The sequence below is a fragment of the Neovison vison genome, chromosome 5, assembly GCF_020171115.1.
Source record: "Neovison vison isolate M4711 chromosome 5, ASM_NN_V1, whole genome shotgun sequence".
Lineage (NCBI taxonomy): Eukaryota > Metazoa > Chordata > Mammalia > Carnivora > Mustelidae > Neogale > Neogale vison.
In genome coordinates this window covers 17,664,394-17,682,845 of record NC_058095.1, presented here as the reverse complement: position 1 = coordinate 17,682,845, position 18,452 = coordinate 17,664,394, and the positions used below count along the sequence as shown (strand labels likewise).

The 18,452-nt window shown below is 56.7% G+C and overlaps 1 protein-coding gene across 3 annotated transcripts in view; it reads right to left on the bottom strand.

Moving 5' to 3' along the window:
- Positions 1-18,051, bottom strand: part of ARHGAP27 (Rho GTPase activating protein 27) — a 28,239-nt gene extending 10,188 nt beyond the window's left edge. For 2 of the 3 annotated variants that reach the window (XM_044247721.1, XM_044247722.1), the window contains exon 1: positions 2,370-2,426. In XM_044247721.1, coding sequence (XP_044103656.1) covers positions 2,370-2,426 — 57 coding nt within the window. Of the gene's footprint in view, positions 1-2,369; positions 2,427-17,391 lie in introns of those variants that run through there. The other variant, XM_044247723.1, reaches the window with a different exon arrangement.
- Between the last annotated feature and the right edge of the window lie 401 nt (positions 18,052-18,452).

The following is an 18,452-nucleotide window of genomic DNA, read 5'->3' as shown; positions in this document are numbered from 1 at the left end:
CCTTCCAAAATGCTAACAGAGGTTATCTCTGGGTGGTGTAATTACAGAGATTATTTTTCTTTAAATTTTTCTCAAAACTGTGTATAATAACCACCCCCCTGCCACCGTTTTTAATCACAGTAGTTTCTCTGTTGCTTAATGATGCCTTCACTAAGCTGTAAGCTCCTCAAGAGGGGAATCAAGTCTTTAGAGAAGCGCCCCAAGACACACTGATGTGTCCCACAAAGATTCACGCCTGGTGCAGGCACTATTCTAGGCACTGGGAATGCAGCAGTGAACAAAGGGACCCCAATGCCCTACTGGGCAGCCTGTGTGAATGGTCGGGGAGGGGGCAGGGAGCCCAGCAGGGTGACAAGCAAAATGCATGCATGTCCATGATAATGACTGCTCACAAGGAGACCAACTCTCAGACAAGCAGTGGATTCTAGACCACCAGGGACAAGGCATGGAGGGAGCGGGAAGAGCCAGGTACCCCAGTTTCTCACTCATCTCCCTTCCCGCACAAGGTCTTGTGTGGCTGAGACTGGATCCTCCCTGCCACGTTTCCTTTCGCTCGGCCTGTTGCAGCCCTCCCGAGCATCCCAGATTCCAGCCTGGAGACCCTCCCCCAAACACAAAAGTCATCTTCCTAGCTCTGGATCTTGGCTCCAGAGGGGTTCTGGAACCCCCACTCTCATGACCTACCCTCACCTTTGCTCCTCTCCAAGCCTCCTGGCAGGAGAGGACTTCTTCCTCAGGAGAGATATCTAACCCGCTGTCACTGTCTCCATGCCCCTGCGAGGGGCTGGCAGTGCTCTGCCCTGCTGGCCCATTCGTCGTCCCCCCCTCTGCCTACCTCCTCTGACCCCTGCCTTTGAGAGCAAGACCCAGGGTGACATAATTGACCCCAGTCGCCCTCTAGCAGGTGGCCCGATGCGCTGAGGCGTGCAGACGGTCCACTAAAGGGACTTACTGATTGAGTTCGCAGGCCAACGCCAGGACACAGTTCAACAACAACCAACACACACACACACACACACACACACACACCCCTGACACTTCAGGAGAGACTGGATTCGCTTTGAACACTGGCTTCCTGGGAATAAGGGTTCAGCGAGGGAGCCAGGCGACTCCTTAAGAGGATGGCATGGAGGCAGTCGGCAGAGGAAGGTGGGTGGTCCAGACATGTCTCTTGCCTACTCCCGCTGGACCCACTTTGGCAGCAGCCTTCCTGTCCCTGCGACAGGAGCTGGAAGGTCATATGGAGGCATGGGAGGAGATGAGCTAAGGAAGGACCCGGGCTATTTGGAGCGGGGATTTCCGCCTGCAGCCTGCTGGTCCTGGCTAGGAGTGCAAGGGGAGTCCCAGGCCGGTCAGGTTGAGGGGGGTCTTGCACCAAGAACACCCCTAGCGGGGGCAGGGCAGACCTAGGAGGTGGAGGGTTAGGCCCCCAGCATGGGAGGGTTGTCACAAGGAAGGGGAGACATAGGATCATACTGTGAGGATCCAGACTGCAGATCAGAGGCCAAAAGGGGGCAGGCAGGGCCCCCTGGAAGCAGGCACATTCTAAGGATTGGGGCTGCCCCAGAGACACAGGCTGCTTCAGGAGGCAGTCAGGGGCCTCCACGGGAGATGAGCCGGCAGAGTCCAGCCCCTGTTAGCGAGGCTGCTGCCCTGCGAAGGGAGCTGGACTGCAGCAGCCCCGAGGGCCCTTCAAACTCTAGAACCCTCTGTAGGGCTGCCACAGTGCTAAGACAGAGGCGCTTTCCTGGCAGAGCCGGAATCAGACTGGAAGCCAGGTGGGGCCAGTCCCTCTGGGCCCTCTGGCCTTCAAAAGGAAGCCTGAAGGTTAGAGCAGGGCCTACCACCTCGGGCTCCCAACTCATGGAGGCCCAGACCACACCCCATCATAACCTGGCAACAGGGCCCCGACGAGGGCACTGGCAGATCCTAAGGCCCAGACCCACAAACACGACAGCAACAAGGGGTCCTCTAGTAGGAAAAGGGAAGTGGTCCCCCACCTCAGGCCGGAGGACAGAGCCAAGAGGGGCTCTGGTTCTCACCACACCCAGCTGCCCGACCCCCCCAGCACTCCCTTTGTCTCCAGTTCCCGCCCCTGGCCCACAAGCAGGTGGCTGGCCTGCTTCTCTTCCCCCAAGCTGACCACCGTCTCTCAGGGCCCCTCTGCAGCCCCTGACGGATAGGCGAGGCCTTGGAAAAGGAAAGAGGATAGAAGGGAGGAGTTCCCCAAGTCTGGGGAGCTCACCCCGGCTCACCCACCTCCTGGGAAGGCCAGAGGACGGAGGCGCCCCCCGGGGCCCCTTGACGCAGAGGCCCTCAGCCATTCCCATCAGAAGCTGAGCTCGCCCCAAAATGCCAGGGTTCCCTACCTGTACCTGCAGGGCCCGACTCCGCCTCTTAGTCAGCTTGGCAATCACGTCCACCATCCTGTGCCCTCACAGCTGCTGGGACAGAGCCCTGGGAAGGTTTCAGGGGTGGAGCCAAGGGGGCACAACCCCAGGGCTGGCACAGGGCAATGGTGAAACAAGAAGTTGCTCTGAGATGGAGGGAAGCTGAGCCTCCAGCCCATTTCCTGTCGGGGCTACGGAAGTGCTGCCTGAGACAGAGGCTGCCTGAGCTAGGGTGGGGTGGGGTGGAGTGGGGGTGTCTCGGGTCGGGGTATTTTTATGTGTCCCGGTGAGCCTTCCTACTCAATGCTCTGATCACCGGCGGCGGGTTCTGAATCCCGGGCCCGGCTCCCCCCTGGTGGAGCGGGAGGCCACTGGAACCATGGGTGGGGGAGGGGTGGCTGCTGCATGGCTGGGAGCAGGCGGAGGGGGGCTGCTGGGTGCCTGACACCTGGGCTGGCCTGGATAAGACACGGAGTGGCCCTCAATTCCCCCAAAGCACGGGGAGGATGTGATGGGGAAGAGGAAGCTGGTGTGTGTACTGGAGAGGGGGGAGCATCTCAAAGAGGAAGGGGCCTGGGCGGCCATCGTATCAGAGGTGGCCAGCGTCTGGAGTCTTCCAGGCACACAGAGGACAGGAGGGATTTTGACCACATCACAATCCACTCGCCTGACTGTCTGAGCCTGCCTCCTCCGGCCTTGGTCACCAAGATGCGCGCACATGCCCCTGCCTGTGTGTCCAGTCACGTGCCCCCACGCTCCCAGGACCCAGAGAAGGGGACAGGGACTAGCTCCTCCACAGCCCTACAACCAACGGCTTCCCCTGGCCTCCCCTCTCTTCACTCTCTCGTCAAGTGGGTGTTCACAACCCAGCCATGCACAACGGGCACAGGGTGTCCTGGGTGAGACGCTGCGCTCCACCCCAGCCCTTGGGGACCACCTTGTCTTACGAACACCCTCATAGGTGCCTCCTTCCCAGCTCCAGAGGCCAGGCAGCACCCTGCCGCCCACCCACCCACTGCCCACGGCTCTCCCACAAAGGCTGCCCAGCTCCTGCTTTGGGCTCGGAACCCCACCTTCCACCCTGGATCCCAGACCCCTTGTGGGCTGCTTTCCCATTTCAGTAAGCCTCCTGTTCCCAGCCCTGGCCCAACTTCCCCCCTTGCCCATGTTCCCCCAGGAAGGCCACCCCTTCCCTGCACCCACTATGGCCTCCGGACAGGGACACCCAAGTAGCGCCCGGCATGGTGCAGATTGGGAGCGTGGGACACTGGGGCAGAACACAGCCAGCGCAAGCCAGGGACTTCAGCCCTACTATGCCCTCAAAGCTCTTGTACACTACCATCCCTTGTGGGGCACGGAAGCCTGGAACACTGGGGGCAGAGAGGCTTGGAGTCCTCCCACTTGTCACACACATGACGCATCCTGCTGCCCCCGCCCTGAGGGACACGGGCCACACACATGCTAAGTCACCAAGGGAGATGGAGCCAGGCCCAGGAGACCGGCAGAGCCTCTGTAAATGCTAGGGCAGCTGGCAGCAGGGAGGAGCTGGGGAGGGGAAGGAGAGAGAGGAGGCAGGTGCGGGAACCCGGGCCCTTAGCGCTGGCCTGCTCTAGAATTAGGAAGGGGGGGTCTCCCCACGGCAGGAAACAAGAGTGACGCACAGGTGACCGGGACCACAGAAAATGCAGGCCACGTGCTGCTTCTTCCCAGGAATAAGTCTGGCCCCATGCTCAGGGGGCTCCCAGAGGGCTCTGGCCCCACACCCTGGGGACAGAGCCACACCCACACAGCTCTAGGCTGCTCTTGGAGGCTGGCTCCTCTGGCCTCCAGTCCAGGCCTCCCCTCCCCGGGGAGAGGAGGTGTGACCACAGCAGCTCTCCCCGCCCCCCATCCCGGGGTCCTCCCCTGCTAACCACACCCTCACACCTCTCCTTGCCTCTAGGCACACGGTGGAGGAGGGGACAGAACAAGCCTGCTGCACACTGACCGCCTCTCCAGCCCTCTGTCCTCACCCTTTCTCCCCAAAAACCTCACAAGCAGGTGCAACCAGAAAATCCTATCAGCTCTCTGGGGCCAGAGGCAAAAGAAATGCCTGCAAACCAGTGACTAGAGCCCAGAGACCGACTCAGGGGGTCACGGAGGGGACGGGACCTCTTTTGCTGACTCCAGGCCAGCCAGGCTGGGTGGAGAAGAGTGGAGAATAAACTGTGATCTTTGCCTCAGGGAGCTTAGCGCAGTGCCCAGAACTGGCATCCTTCCCTCCCCTGAGCGCGCCCTCTCCAGGACAGAGTCCAGGCCTCACCGTATCCGCCCCTAGCCCTGACAGACAAGTCCACCAGTGTGCAGTGGGTCACCCTCCAGGGTCTTCAAGCCTCAGAATGGTGGGGAACCATGCCTGGAGCTGCCAAGCACCGCCCGCCCAACCCTGAACCTGGAGAGTCTGGTATAAGTGATTTGGGCTGCGGCTCAGACATGTTATGTTAAGATGAGGCTTGGTATAATCTTACTGCTTTGCCCTGCGGCTTGCGGGTCCCAACACAGTAGCCCGAGGTGAGATTCTTCCCTGGGGTTTGGAGCAGAAGCATCGTCCTTGGGTTAAAAGGAAAAAAAGAATGAAGCAGGATTCAGGGACATGGCTTCTCACGTGGATTGTGCCCTAGCTTCTCTCTGGGCAGTCCCTTGAATCTCTGGGCCTCTGTTTCTTTATCCATAGAATGGGCTGTCTGTCATTCTCTCCCTACTCGCAAGACTGACTTCCATGAAAGCGTCAAGCAGGCCCCCGAGTTCTCCCCCCTGCACCAGGGACCGTGGGGAAGAAAGCAGGGTTGTGCTTCTGCTTTTCTGCTTCTCGGTTTCGATGGAATGCCCTTGACTCTGGACTCTGCCCCCAGCCTTTCAGTGGCCTCATGGGACTGTGTGCTTGGCTTGCTCCTCCAGGGCAGGTGGGGCCTGGGGCGGAGCCCCTTCACCACTCCCACGCCCTGTGCTCTGGATTAGGCTGGCAGACACCCAGGATGTCTCCCGAGGTTGGGCCAGGAGGAATGAGAAACCGTCTGTCAAGGGAACGGCGGGCCTGCGGAGGCTGTACTCGGGAGCCAGCCTAGGGAGGAGAATGTGGCCGGAGCTTCAAATGTAGCGGCACATGCACTCACCCTTCCTTCTCACTTCCCCAGTGGAGGGACCAGGTGCCCCTGTCCAAAGTGACCTCCCCGAGCAGGCCCAGGGGGATCCCAGGATCCCACCGCCTCTCTTGCTCGCCCAGAAGCAGCTGTTCCTCAAATCTCTAACCCCTCCCATTTGACTGCCTTTGACCCTTTGGCATTTCAACAAACTTGAGGTCTCTCCACCTTATTTTAATTTCTTTCTTAAGATTTTATTTATTTCTTCGACAGAGAGACAAAGAGATAGCGAGACAGAGAGAGCGAGAAAGCGGGCACGAGCTCCAGCGTGGGCACCAGTGGGGGGTGGGGAGGAAGAAGGAGATGCAGACTCCCCGCTGAGCAGGGAGCCCGACTGGGGAAAGGGGGCTTGAACCCAGGAGCCTGGGACCATGACTCGAGCTGAAGGCAGATGGTTAGCCAACCGAGTCACCCAGGCGCCCTGAGGTCTCTCCATCAAAAAGCAAAAGGAGGCCCCTGGACCCAGCTCCGCCTGCTTCCTTTACAGAGCCCACTTCTTGAAGGTGGGCGCGTCCCCACCATTCTGCTGGCCCCTCACCCTGATGTCCATCCCATAGCTAGAGTGTCCTGTGGCTTCCTTTGTGACAAATGTGTTCCTTGTCGGGTGTGACTCCCCTCCAGCACTTAGTTCTTACAGCCTTCTCCCTCCTCCTCTGGTGCCTGCTGGGCTCTGGGCTCTGGGCCCGTGCTCCTTTTCCTCTGTCTACATCCTTGATGCTTGGTCCCACCTTTGCTTCTCTGCTGTCCTGGGGAAGCCCAGCTTCCAGGACAGGCGCAGCTCCAGGAGCGGGCCTCGACTGCTGCCCTGGGTGTCCTTGATACACCTCCAGAGCTGCACGTCCCAAACCGCGGTCACCCTCCTTCTCCTGCTTCCCATCTGGGCATCATCTCGGTTGTTCAAGCTGAGACCTAGGGTCACCGAGCCCGGGGACCAGAGGTGCCTAAGCTTTTCAGACCTGTCAGTCCGCACGCACGTATCTCCAGCATCGGGGGAACTCGGCAACACCACCATGAGGAAGCAGACAGTCAAATCCAGAATAGATGTTCTATGGGGCAACAGGTCTGGCCTCTGTCAGGGCAGGAGGAGAGGGAGGGAACCATCAAGAGAGACTGAAGGGACAGTCTAGTGGAATGCATGGTTCTTAAGTTGACCTTGGTTCAAACGAACTTGCTGGGAGAGATCTGTTTCAGGACAACGAGGGACTTTCGACTATGCCCTGGGTCTGAGATGCTATTAAGGAACTAATGTGAATTTTTTAAAGATATAATAATGGTTATAGTATTGTGATTATGGAGAAAAACACTTTTAAGACATAGATGCTGAATTTTGGCAGGATGAGCTATGATAAAGTCTGGAATTTATTGTTTCTTGGCAAAAAAAAAAAAAGAACAAACTTGGCAAGCAGTAATTGTTAAATCTAAGTAATAGGTATAAATTATATTCCTTTTACTATTCTTCTGGCTTCTTTGTATGTTTGACAATCTTCATAACAGAAAGGGAAAAAGCCCTCCCTTAGACTTTCTTATTCTTCTGCAATCTCCATGTTACAACTCTGTGAAGTGTTCATTGTTTCTTATCCAGAAAGACTGGCCCTTCCAGCTCTCTCCCCTGCACTCCCCCCAGGAGTAATTTCTCTCCCTTTATGATGCGGCACTGGTGCTAGGAATTTTGGAAATATGGCAGCTTCAACATGTCCTGCTCCTCTCCTCCCCCTACTGCGACCCTCTATGAAGGGGCTGTGCCAGCCGGTGGGCAGGGCTGGCTGGCATAGGCGGAGTGCCCGAGACAGAAGCTGGAACTCAGGGGGCCCCAGGGCAGACCTGGCCCACCATAAGACCCTAGGGGCAAGGCAGGGTGACCTGAGGAGCCCACAGGGAGCCAAACAGGTGGGCTCAGCGCTCTCTGCTGGAAAGTTGGGAATGCCGAGGGGCAGGGAGCAGGGAGAATTTCTGATGGTGTCTTTGCAGGGGACCTGGCCAGCTAGCCCCACGGGCCCCCTGGCGGAGACCACCATTCCTCTGCTCTAGGGCCCCATCAAGTGGGGGTACTCCAAGAGCTCAATCCCAGCCCCAGTGAGCAAAGCCACTTCCATCCCACTCCTCTGGCAAGCCTGTAGCTGGAAAGAGTTGGAGCAGAAAGAACCCCCAAACTGGCCGGAGCTGGCAGACCTTAGTTCAGCGGGGTCTGGACCTGCTGCGGACCACTCACAAACCCCGCTGAGAAGAGGAGCTGGTCAGTAAAGGTGATGGGAGAGCTGGACAGCCAACCAGGAAAAAAAAAAATCATTAACACTGGGTCTACATCTCACTCTGTCCGCTCAGATACACCCCCCAAAGGATCAAAGAGTCAGACATAAAAAGTGAACCCCCCCCAAAAAAAAAGACTCAAAGAGGAAAACATGAGCAAAATTCTATTAAAAAAAAAAAAAAAGACCTTGGGGCGCCTGGGTGGCTCAGTTGGTTGGGTGTCTGCCTTTGGATCCTGGAGTCCCAGGATGGAGTCCCACATCAGGCTCCCTGCTTGGCAGGGAGTCTGCTGCTCCCTCTGACCCTCCCCCTCTCATGCTCTCTGTCTCTCTCATTCTCTCTCTCTCAAATAAATAAATAAAATCTTAAAAAAAAAAAAAAAGATCTTGGTGACAGAGACTCAAAATCCAAAAGCCATATAAGATTAGTGATTTCTACATTAAGTGACTTATGTGGCCAAAACATGACATGAGCAAAGTCAGAAGACAAACGTGAGGAGACCCCAACTTATGCTGGAGATCAAGGTTGGTCTGCCTCGGACGGCAAAGCCTCCTAATAACTGATAAGTAAAACCAATAACTCGACAGAAAAGGGAACACAGGCTATGAATAGACCGGTCACGGAAAAAGGAAAAAAAAAAACCAACCCGACATCTATGAAAAGATGCTCACTCTCGCTGAAAAGAGAAATGCAAATCCCAGCTGCCTTTGGAGCATATATTTTACTACTGGATCCGCAGAAACCAACATCTTGTCGACACGTGGTGAGTTAGCAAGGCTGTGGGGAGTCAGACGCTCACATCTGTGCTGGTGGGAATGTAACCTGGGATAAGCCCCACGGGCAGGGAGAGTAATTTGGCAAAACTGAACAAATATTCATCGTTACCTTTCTGCCCAGCGATCCTACTTCTGGGATTCATCCTTGATTTACCACCTGCACATTCACAAAAGATTATTTATTATAGCTTTGTGCATAATGGCAAGAGCTGGGGACAGTCCAAGGGCCCATCAACCATGGAGCGGCTAAAGAACTTGTGATACATTCCTACAAGGAAAACCCACGCAGCTACAAGGAAGGGGACTGATACTCTCTGTGCGCGATCTCCAAGGTACGTTGCTAAATCAAATAGGCAAAAAAACAAGCAAGATATAGGGTTGTGTGTACTGCTTGCTACCTGTATGTAAGGGAGACAGAAAAATCAGGGAATCAAATGTGGTTTCATAGAAGTTCGTATCTGTATAAAGAAACTCCGGAAGAGTAGGGAAAGAATTAATGAAAGTGGCAACTTAGAGCTGATGGAGGACAGATACAGAAGCAGGGTACGTGTGGGAGTTTTTACTATATATTTAAAAAAAAAAGACTTTATTTATTTGATAGAGAGACAGAACGAGAGAGGGAACACAAGCAGGGGGAGTGGGAAAGGGAGAAGCAGGCTTCCCGCCGTGAAGGGAGCCTGATGCTGGGCTCGACCCCAGGACCCTGAGATCATGACCCAAGCCAAAGGCAGAGGCTTAACCCACTGAGCCACCCAGGTGTCCCACATTATCTAATTAAGAAAATCTTGCTATTAGCAAGATAGAGGAGCTAGAAAACACAGTGACAACCCAAACAACACCAAAAAAGAATTCTTGAGGAGATTCAAGTAAAGCACAAAAGAGAGAGAAAAAAAAGACTATTTTAGAACCTAGAATGTATCATTGCGCTACTCATTGAAGGTGAGGATAGAGAGCCATACTCCAGACTCCAATCTGTGGCCTGGGAGATAAAGCAGGAGGAATCTCTCAGAACAAACACACACAGAGATAAGAAAGAAAGGGGGCAAAACTACAAAACCGGAGAAGCCCGTCAAGAGGGCCAACGTGCAAATGAAATGAAAGAAAAAGTCAAAGATACAACAATCATGCAACAAACAGATTTCTCTAAGCTGAAAAAAGAAAAAGAAAAAAAGAAAGACCCTAGGCTGTGTATAGACACTGATGGGGTTCTGTGAGTTTCGGGGGAGGGGGGAGTGCTGAGGAAAAGAATCCCCATCTCTGCACATCCAAGGGCATGTTTGACTAGGAACCCCAGGGACAAGCAGAAGCCATGACTGAAATGCCAAGTGTCACAGGACAACGGGAGTGACAGGCGGAGAAGAAAAGAATCAGTAGCAGCCTGATAGAAGGGGGAAAGCAAACCACAGGAAAACCAGTACATGTAATTAATCCATTAGGAACAAGACCCAGTAGGCTGGGTCCGTTATTAAACAAAATCGCAAAAGAGTGCATTATCCTATCAGAAGACAGTCAGCTTGGATTTCAAAATTCAGTGGTATGACACACACACACACACACACACACACTCTTAAGAAAGACACTTAAGGGGCGCCTGGGTGGCTCAGTGGGTTAAAGCCTCTGCCTTCGGCTCAAGTCATGATCCCAGGGTCCTGGGATCGAGCCCCGCTTCGGGCTCTCTGCTCAGCAGGGAGCCTGTTTTTCCCCCCTCTCCCTCTACCTGCCTCTCTGCCTACTTGTAATCTCTGTCAAATACATAAATAAAAATCTTTAACAAAAAAAAAAAAAAAGAAAGACACTTAAGTTTGAAACTTAAAGGATACGGAGAGGTACTGGCGAGTGCAAAAAATAAAATCGAACAAAATACAAAGAGTGGCCAGGTTCTTGAGAGGAAAGGTGGAGTTTAGGGTCGCAAGGACCCCACGGGATAAAGAGGGACACCAAGTTGTGATACAAATTCAAGCTCTGTGAAGATAGGGCAGTCCAGACCGGGCGTTCCCAGCAACGCTCTAGCTCAACGTGAAAAGCGAAACCTACTAAAAGTACAAGAAGAACTTGCTTGAGAAAATCTGAGTGGGAGATGTAATAAACCTCTATCGGACCTGGAGTAAAAGACAAAACCAAAAAGAGATCTACAAAGGAAACCCACATTTCAATAATAGCGTCCATCATGGGGCGCCTGGGTGGCTCAGTGGGTTAAGCCACTGCCTTCGGCTCAGGTCATGATCTCAGGGTCCTGGGATCGAGTCCCGCATCGGGCTCTCTGCTCAGCGGGGAGCCTGCTTCCTCCTCTCGCTCTCTGCCTGCCTCTCTGCCTACTTGTAATCTCTGTCTGTCAAATAAATAATAAAATCTTTAAAAAAAAAACAATAGCGTCCATCAGCTTGGCTTGATCTCTGGGGGGGACCTGATGTCCTTTAAATGGAAAATATACAGTTTTTCCACGGCTATGAAAAACTTAGAAAAAAAATCCTTTCCTCGGTCACAAAGGAATCCATATGTAAATTTAGAAGACTTTGTCAATCGAGGAAAAAATGAATGCTTTCCTAGTCAAAAACCAAAATGGCCAAAATAAACAAGAATGAATGGAAAACTTGGAAAGATCCAATTACCACTGAAGAGAAAGTCTGCCCCTGACAAAGCACCAGGCCCAGACGGGTTCACGGAGGAGGCTGAATGGTAGAAACCTTTGGGATGCACCTGCTGTCTCCCTCCCTTGGCCGGGAGGAGACCCTAGGTTTCTCTCTGGCCGAGGCACCTGCAGGTTCTCCCACCACAACAGATGGGAACCCTGGGTTTGCCTGCCCAGCTCTCTACCCCAGTCAGCTGCCTGAGGGCAGGGACCACGCCTTGTGTCTCACTGCCTCCCAGTGCCCAGTCCACCCCTGCTCCGTCCTGAATCAACAGTAAGTGAAAAATCACAGTGCCCCGGGATGCCCGAGGTCTGCAAAACTCTCCCACCGAGAGTCAAGCAGGATGGATGGAGAATCAAAATGCTAGTAGTCATTAGATGGAGATGTCCCCCCATTAGCCAAATATTCGCAGTGGCATGAAACTATTTTTAAGGGGGGAAGAGTAACTGGCAAATTCAGATGATGCCAGGAACCCTCCAGTTGCACAGATGGGGCGGGGGGGGGCGGAGATGGCTCGGGGGAGCAGGGGGCGGGCCCCTTCTGGCACCTTCCTTGGTTCCTCTGGCTTCCTCTCTCTGGCCAAGCTGACCCAGGCCCTGCGACAGACATGGAAGCTTTGACGGGGACCCCTGCTCTGTTCCCTGATGCCTCAGGATGGACCTCCACCCAGGGGAAGGAGAGTATTCGGGGCAGCACCCGTAGGAGCCCAGAGCCTGGGTCCTGCAGGCCTCACTACGCTTTCGCAGCTGCTCTGGAAGTCCCCTCAACACCACAGTCCTTCCTCAGTTTGGCAAGAGATCCTCCTGAACTTTAGCAAGAACCCCTGTGTCCCTCGGACCCAGTCCCCGGCAGCCCCCTTTCCCTCAATGCCAACCAACATGAACTGTCCCCTGACAGGGTCTGGAACCCTGACCCCTTTCTGATCAGCTGACCGCAGTCCTGCTGATGGGCTTTCCCATGCTGAGGGCCGGGCACTGACGGGTCATCGGGGTTGCCTTTCAGTGTCACATGCCTGGCCCTTCCCACTGCTGGACACAGACAGCCCCAGGAAAGGCAGAGAAATTAGATAGAGAGAGAAGCCGGCTGCTGGGGCTCAGGAAGGAAGTGGGGAGGCAGGTGGACCTGTCTCAGGAGGCCCAGGGTGGGGGGGTTTAGGGGAACCAGAGACTGAGAGGTGAATAATAAGGCCCAGGCTCAGGGGAGATCACCCAGGGGACGCCATCGAGCCATGGGGGCTGCCAAGCCCCTGGGGTTTGCTCCATTCTTCCCAGGGAGCAGCGGGTGGGGAGGACCACTGGTGGCCCCGAATGTGGGCTGAGGATGGGGGGGCCACCCAAGAACCTGCTCCTTCATGGGTCAGGCCACGGGCTGGGCAGCACGGCTCCAGGGTCAGCCTGGGGCTGCAGGTGAGTCAGGCTAGGTGTGAAGAAACGGGCTGGGCCACCCCAGGGTAGCTGACCTCCCTGGGTGGGGGAGGGGCCGAGGAGAAAGACCAGATGAGGGGGACTCACTGGACCCTCCCTCCCGCCTCAGCTCACTCACTGGCTCTTACTAGACTCCCTTTCCAGAGGGGCCTCGACTTGTCCCAAAGGGAGATCCAGGTGGGTCTGTCCAAGTCCATTTCCTTTGTCCCAATCAGAGCTGCCTGGGGCGGCTCTTGGAGTGCGTCCCAAGGACTGGGTGCCAGGCCTGCGATCCCCAGAGGGTGAGGCACCGGGCAGGTGGGTTTCAGCCCGGTCCGGGAAAAGAGCAGGCGGAGGTGAGGGAAGGAGGGGAGAGAGTGGAAAGTCTGCCACGCCACGCCCCGTGCCCCATTCGGAGTTGAGGGGTCACTCACAGTTCTCAGCAGAGGACGGGGAACCAGGGCCGCCCTGGGGCTCCTTCCAGTTCCGGCCGCCTACTCAGGTGAGGCGCCTCCTGGGGCGGCTGCCCGGGAAGCTGCGGAGGCTCGGGGCTCTCCTGCTTGTGGCCAGTGCCTGGGCAGCAGGGGTGGGCTCCAGGCCCCACTGCCGGCCTGGGCCTCTCCACCTCGGAGGCCCTGGGGCGGTCATGGTGACCACACCCTGAAATCCCGGAGTCAGCCGGTCCCCACTCCTCCCCACCCCGCCCGCGGCCCCAGGGGAGGAGTCTCAGGGGCCCCTCCCCCCAGGCTTCAGGCTCCCAAAGCCCCTCCTTTGAGGGGGTGGGGGCAGAGAGCTCCCGCTTGCAAAGCCCTCCTCCTTCTCTCCCTCCTGCGGAGGTGCGCCTCTGCCCTCTCCCGGGACAGCTGGGTCTCCTCCTGGGGGCCGCGTGGGAGATGAAGGTTTGGAATTCCTGCGTCCCTCCCTGTAGCCCGTGCCCAGGACTGGGCACATACAGGCCTCTTAGGGAACCCGTGTTTGCCTCTGGCTTGTACTGTCCCCGCTGCGGGGAGGAGAATGGCCAAACCCACAGGCCACCGGGCTGAGACTGAACCTGGCGGCAGGCACGGGGCTGGGGGTCAGGAAGCATGGAAGTGACTTGCTCTCGGCCACCTCCTGCCTGGGGGACCTTCAGCCAGCCACTAACCCCTCTCTGAACTCTGCATTCTGGCATGCCTGCCTTCTGAGCTGTTGGGAGGATGAGCCTTTGGGTGAGAGCCCACGGGAACATAAGCCCCTTTGGGACAGGGTCATGTCTTGTTATGTGTGACACACTGTGTCCACAGGGTCCAGCCCTCTGACCAGGATACACCAGGTGTTCATTACGGGCTAGTTGATTGGATGGTGAATGACAAGACCGGAAAATGCCACCCAATGTGGAGGCTTCTCTCTTCTCTCCTCTGCCGACGGCCCCACCCCCATGCCACCCTCTCCCCTTGGCCATTGGTGTACCCTCCTCGAGACGACCCTGATGCTACATCTTCACATCCTTGCCCTTGCCTCAGAGTCAGCAGGTCGCTCCCCCTATGCCCTGGGCACCCCCTTGGCCTCTCTCCCCCAATTCTGTCTCACTAACCCCCTCCTCACCGTCCTCAGCCTCCTGCTCTTCTGGGCCCTGACCACCCACTTCCATTTGGGGAGCCTTGCCTCTGGCCTCACCTGCCTCTGGCCACACAGCGTCTCTCCCTTCCCTGCCAAGCTTCCAAACTGTCTACACGTGGCCTGTGTCCTCACCTTCATCCCTCTGACGTCTGCCTTCTGCCTTCAGTAACCCCTTGACCTGCTCCTGATAAGGTGGCTGGTTGACCTTGCGGTCACCATTTCTGATAAATGTTTAATGGCTTTTATCTGACTTCTCCTTCCTTCTGGACACTTCTTGGTGTCTGGGCCAGCACTCTCTTGCTTTCCGCCTAGCTTCCTATTTCTTCCTCTCCACACGCTCTCCAAAACCCCATCTCCAGCACCACAGGCTGAGGGCCATCTCCTGGGCAGCAGGCCTAGCTATCCTGCTGCTCCCTGGCCGTGTCACCACCGGATAAACAGACCACTGTCTGCGAGGCATGCAACTGGGAGACAGGGACATATCCCACCTTCTCTCCCTCCTTCCTCAGCCCATTGGCCTCCGGATCCCTTGGCATCGGCTTCCCAAATGTCCCATCATCTCTGCGTGCCTGGGACACCATGAAGGTCCTCTGTTCTTCTCAAAGTCCCAGCCACGGGGGTCTTTTCTGTGCCCCATTCCCTTCTGTGCTAGGAATCTTCCAGCAGCTGCAGAATGAAATCCACATCCCTGGTGAGAATCCATGAGGCTTTGCTGGGTCAGGCACCACCCACTCCCTCTGCACCCCTCCAGCAGGGTAGGGTAGGGACGGGGTGCAGGGCTCCAGGGGTGCACGTCCCACGCCCACACCCATGACTACACTGTGTGTGTCGTTCTGCCCCAGATGGCCTGTGCCAGGCCGGCCTGAGGTATCTGTCCTCTCTTGCCAGGCCCCTCACCCAGATGGTAGCTCTCTGGGCCTCGGGGGCTGTGCCTCACCAGGAGCTTAGCCGGTGGGAGGCCAGTTCCTGCTTAGTTAATGAGTGAATGAAGGGGAGGGAGCGGCCTCTCCTGCCTCCTCCAAGAAGAAACCAGGAAGGCTCACCTTTCAGGAAATTCCTTCTCTAAATGCTGCCTTGAACAGCTAAGAGCAGAACAAGGTTGCCTTCCCAGGAGAGAACCGATTTCCCACCCCTGGCGTGTGTAGGGGAAGGGGTGTCAGGGAGACCCACAGCTGACACTGGAATAAGGCGGGATCACAGGGAGTATGAGATTACACCCATCACACAGGGAGGAAACATTAAGTTTTCTTAAGCCTTTCATTAGCGTCCCACAGTGAATTAGGGCCAAAAGCCGGACCAGGCTGAGCTTCTCTAACGATACCCAGGTCTCCTTCAGACACCCCAGTTCCTCCCCGCGCGAGTACTACCCCCGCCATCACTTGTGTCCCCCACCCCCATCACACCGCTGTAACTGCGCCGAAAGACGGAAGGGCCAGCAGGACGGAGAATGTGGGGAGGCCCCGGAATGCGGCCCGAGAGCCTGCCCAGGAAACGGAGGGACGCCGGGGTGAGGAGCGCTGGCATCCAGCCATTTGTCCCAGAGAAGCCGGCCAACTGGCCTGCAGGGACGCCGGGCACGAGAGCCCCCACTGCCCCGCCCGCGTTCCCTCTGGGCGGAGTCCGGGTCGCGGTCCTCACCGGCCGAGTGCTGTTCCCCGTCATAGCCAGAAGAGGGCGGGCTCCTCCATACAGAAACCAGAGCGAAGGTGGTGCAGACAGGGGTACTCAATGGGACCCAGCCAGCCTTGGTAGAGCGCCTACTACGTGCCAAGTACTTCCATGCCTCACCTCGTTGAAGGCTCAGAACATTAACCCTTTACACAGGAGGACACCTGGCTGGATGAATTAAGTGACCCCTCAGCAGCTGGCAGGTGACCCAGCAGCGTCAAATTCGAGTCTCTCTAGCTTTGAATCCTGAGCTCTTTGCACTGCAACCAGTACACGCGGTGGGAAGACCCAGGATGTCACACAGTGGGACGGTGCCTCCTTCCGCTGGGCATCCCAGACTCAGTCCTGGCATGTGCCGGGCATCAATGTTTACATCAAGTACATTACATCAAGTACAAAGAAAGAAATCAGAGACTCGCAAGGTTTAGGGGTCATCCATCCACCTTTTCCACCCCTCTTTGGGCCAAAGGACAAATTGGGACCCGGAGAGAGGAAGTGAATTGCCCATAATCACCCAGCTGGTGGCAGTTGTCATAAGGGAGTCTGTATATCCTCCCTCCACGGCTCCTCCCCACCAAGTTCCTAAAGTTCAAGATGTCAGGTGTCAGGGCCACGAGAAGAATCCTGAGGATGTACAAGTGTTTTTTAAAACGTGCTTTACTGGGGTGCCTGGGTGGCTCAGTGGGTTAAGCCACTGCCTTCTACTCAGGTCATAATCTCAGGGTCCTGGGATGGAGCCTCACATCAGGCTCTCTGTTCAAAGGGGAGCCTGCGTCCCCCCCCCCTCCCGCCTCAGCCGGCCTCTCTGTCTACTTGTGATCTCTGTCTGTCAAATAAATAAACAAAATATTTTTTTAAAAAAGTGCTCTATTTTCAATTTCCCAAATTAACACAACTGGATTCTGACAAAACAAAATCCTCAGTATAACTGAACCTCTTCCGGAAACAAACAAATCAAAAAAAATATTTTTTTTTAAAGGGGAACTGAAATGTTGGGAGAAGCCAAAAAGGGAAGCAGACCCCTGACTTTCACATCCATTATCTCATGTGACCCCCGAGCTTCTATGAGAAAGGCTCCTAGGGCTGCCTGCAGGTCCACCGCTCCACACCCCCGAAGAGTTTCGGAATGGTGCTGCCGTTAGGTCATGTGGCGCACGCACCTGCCAGGAAGCTTGGGCCAGCACACCGTAATCAATTTCATCTGCATTTCTGCAGGAAAACCACCGGTAATCAATAAGTGCCACGGGTGGCTTCACATGGCTCAAGTCAAATTCTGCCACCGAGTTAGGGAAAACATCTGGGCTCTGGGGGGCTTTGCCATTCTGGAATTGCAGATAAGTGATGGGGAGACTGCACCCCTGTCGGCTGAGGAAAGTGAGGCTCGGGGTAAAGGAGCACGTCCAGGGCCAGCGGACACTGCTGCTCAGCGTTGAGCAGGACGCTAAGCAGAGAGGGTCTTCAGCCCTCCGCCCGCCTCCCCGCTCCCCGGCTCCGCGTACCTGCGGCGGGCGCTCCTCCCGCGGCGGGCCGCGCACGTCCTGGATGGCCTCGTAGACATTCTCCGAGTCGCTGCGCGCCAGGGGCCGCGGGCACACCCAGGAGCCCGCCACGCTACAGGCCTTGAAGCTGCCCGCGCTCCCGAGGAGACCGGCAGGGGGCGCGACGGCGGCGCGCGCCAGGTCGTCCAGGGACTGCGCGGGCCGCACGGGCGCCGCGGGCCGCGTGTACAGGCAGGTGGGCAGGCCCGGAGCCGGGCTGCTGCGGGGGGTCGCCGCGCCGCGCCGCGCGGGGCCGCACAGGGAGCTCACGCGGCCTCGGGGCTTGGTGGTCGTGCCGTCTGGGCCCGCGGGCGCCGGCGCGCTCACGAAGCGGTAGTCGTAGGCCAGCGGTTCGGGGGCTGCGGGGCCCGGGCGGAGCGCGGGCGGAGGCGAGGCGGTGGCGGGATCCCCGAGCGCCGGCAGCTCGCGCACGTACTGTGCGGGCAGGTAGAAGGGGCGGCCGCCGGGCTCGCGCCGGACGTGCCACCAGTGCTCCGTGCTGCGGCGCAGCAGCCGGTAGCGCTCGTTGGGCTGGATGGCCACGCGGCGCCCATCCTTGCCCGTGTACTCGAAGGGATGCTCCACCAGCACGTACACGTCCCCCTCGACGTCCGCCGCCATCGCGGCCGTGCCGTTTCCCTGTGGGCGACAAGGAAGAAGGGCTCGGAGATCAGGGCCACCGAGCCAGGAGGAGCGCCGCTTGGGGGCGGGGGGGGGGGGAAGGACAAAGGCTTGGGTTCGAGTCCCTAGGCTGCCTTCCTTGTGTGCGTTAGGGTCTCAGTATTCCTATCTCAAAAGCGGGGGACTTGGGTAAAATAGTCTCTGAAGGGCGCCTGGGTGGCTCAGTTGGTTAAGCGGCTGCCTATCGCTCAGGTCACGATCCCAGGGTCCTGGGACCGAGCCCCGCATCGGGCTCCCTGCTCCACAGAGAGCCTGCTTCTCCCTCTCTCTCTGCCTGCTGCTCTGCCTACTTGTGTTCTCTCTCCATCTCTTTAATAAATAAATAAAATCTTTGGGAAAAA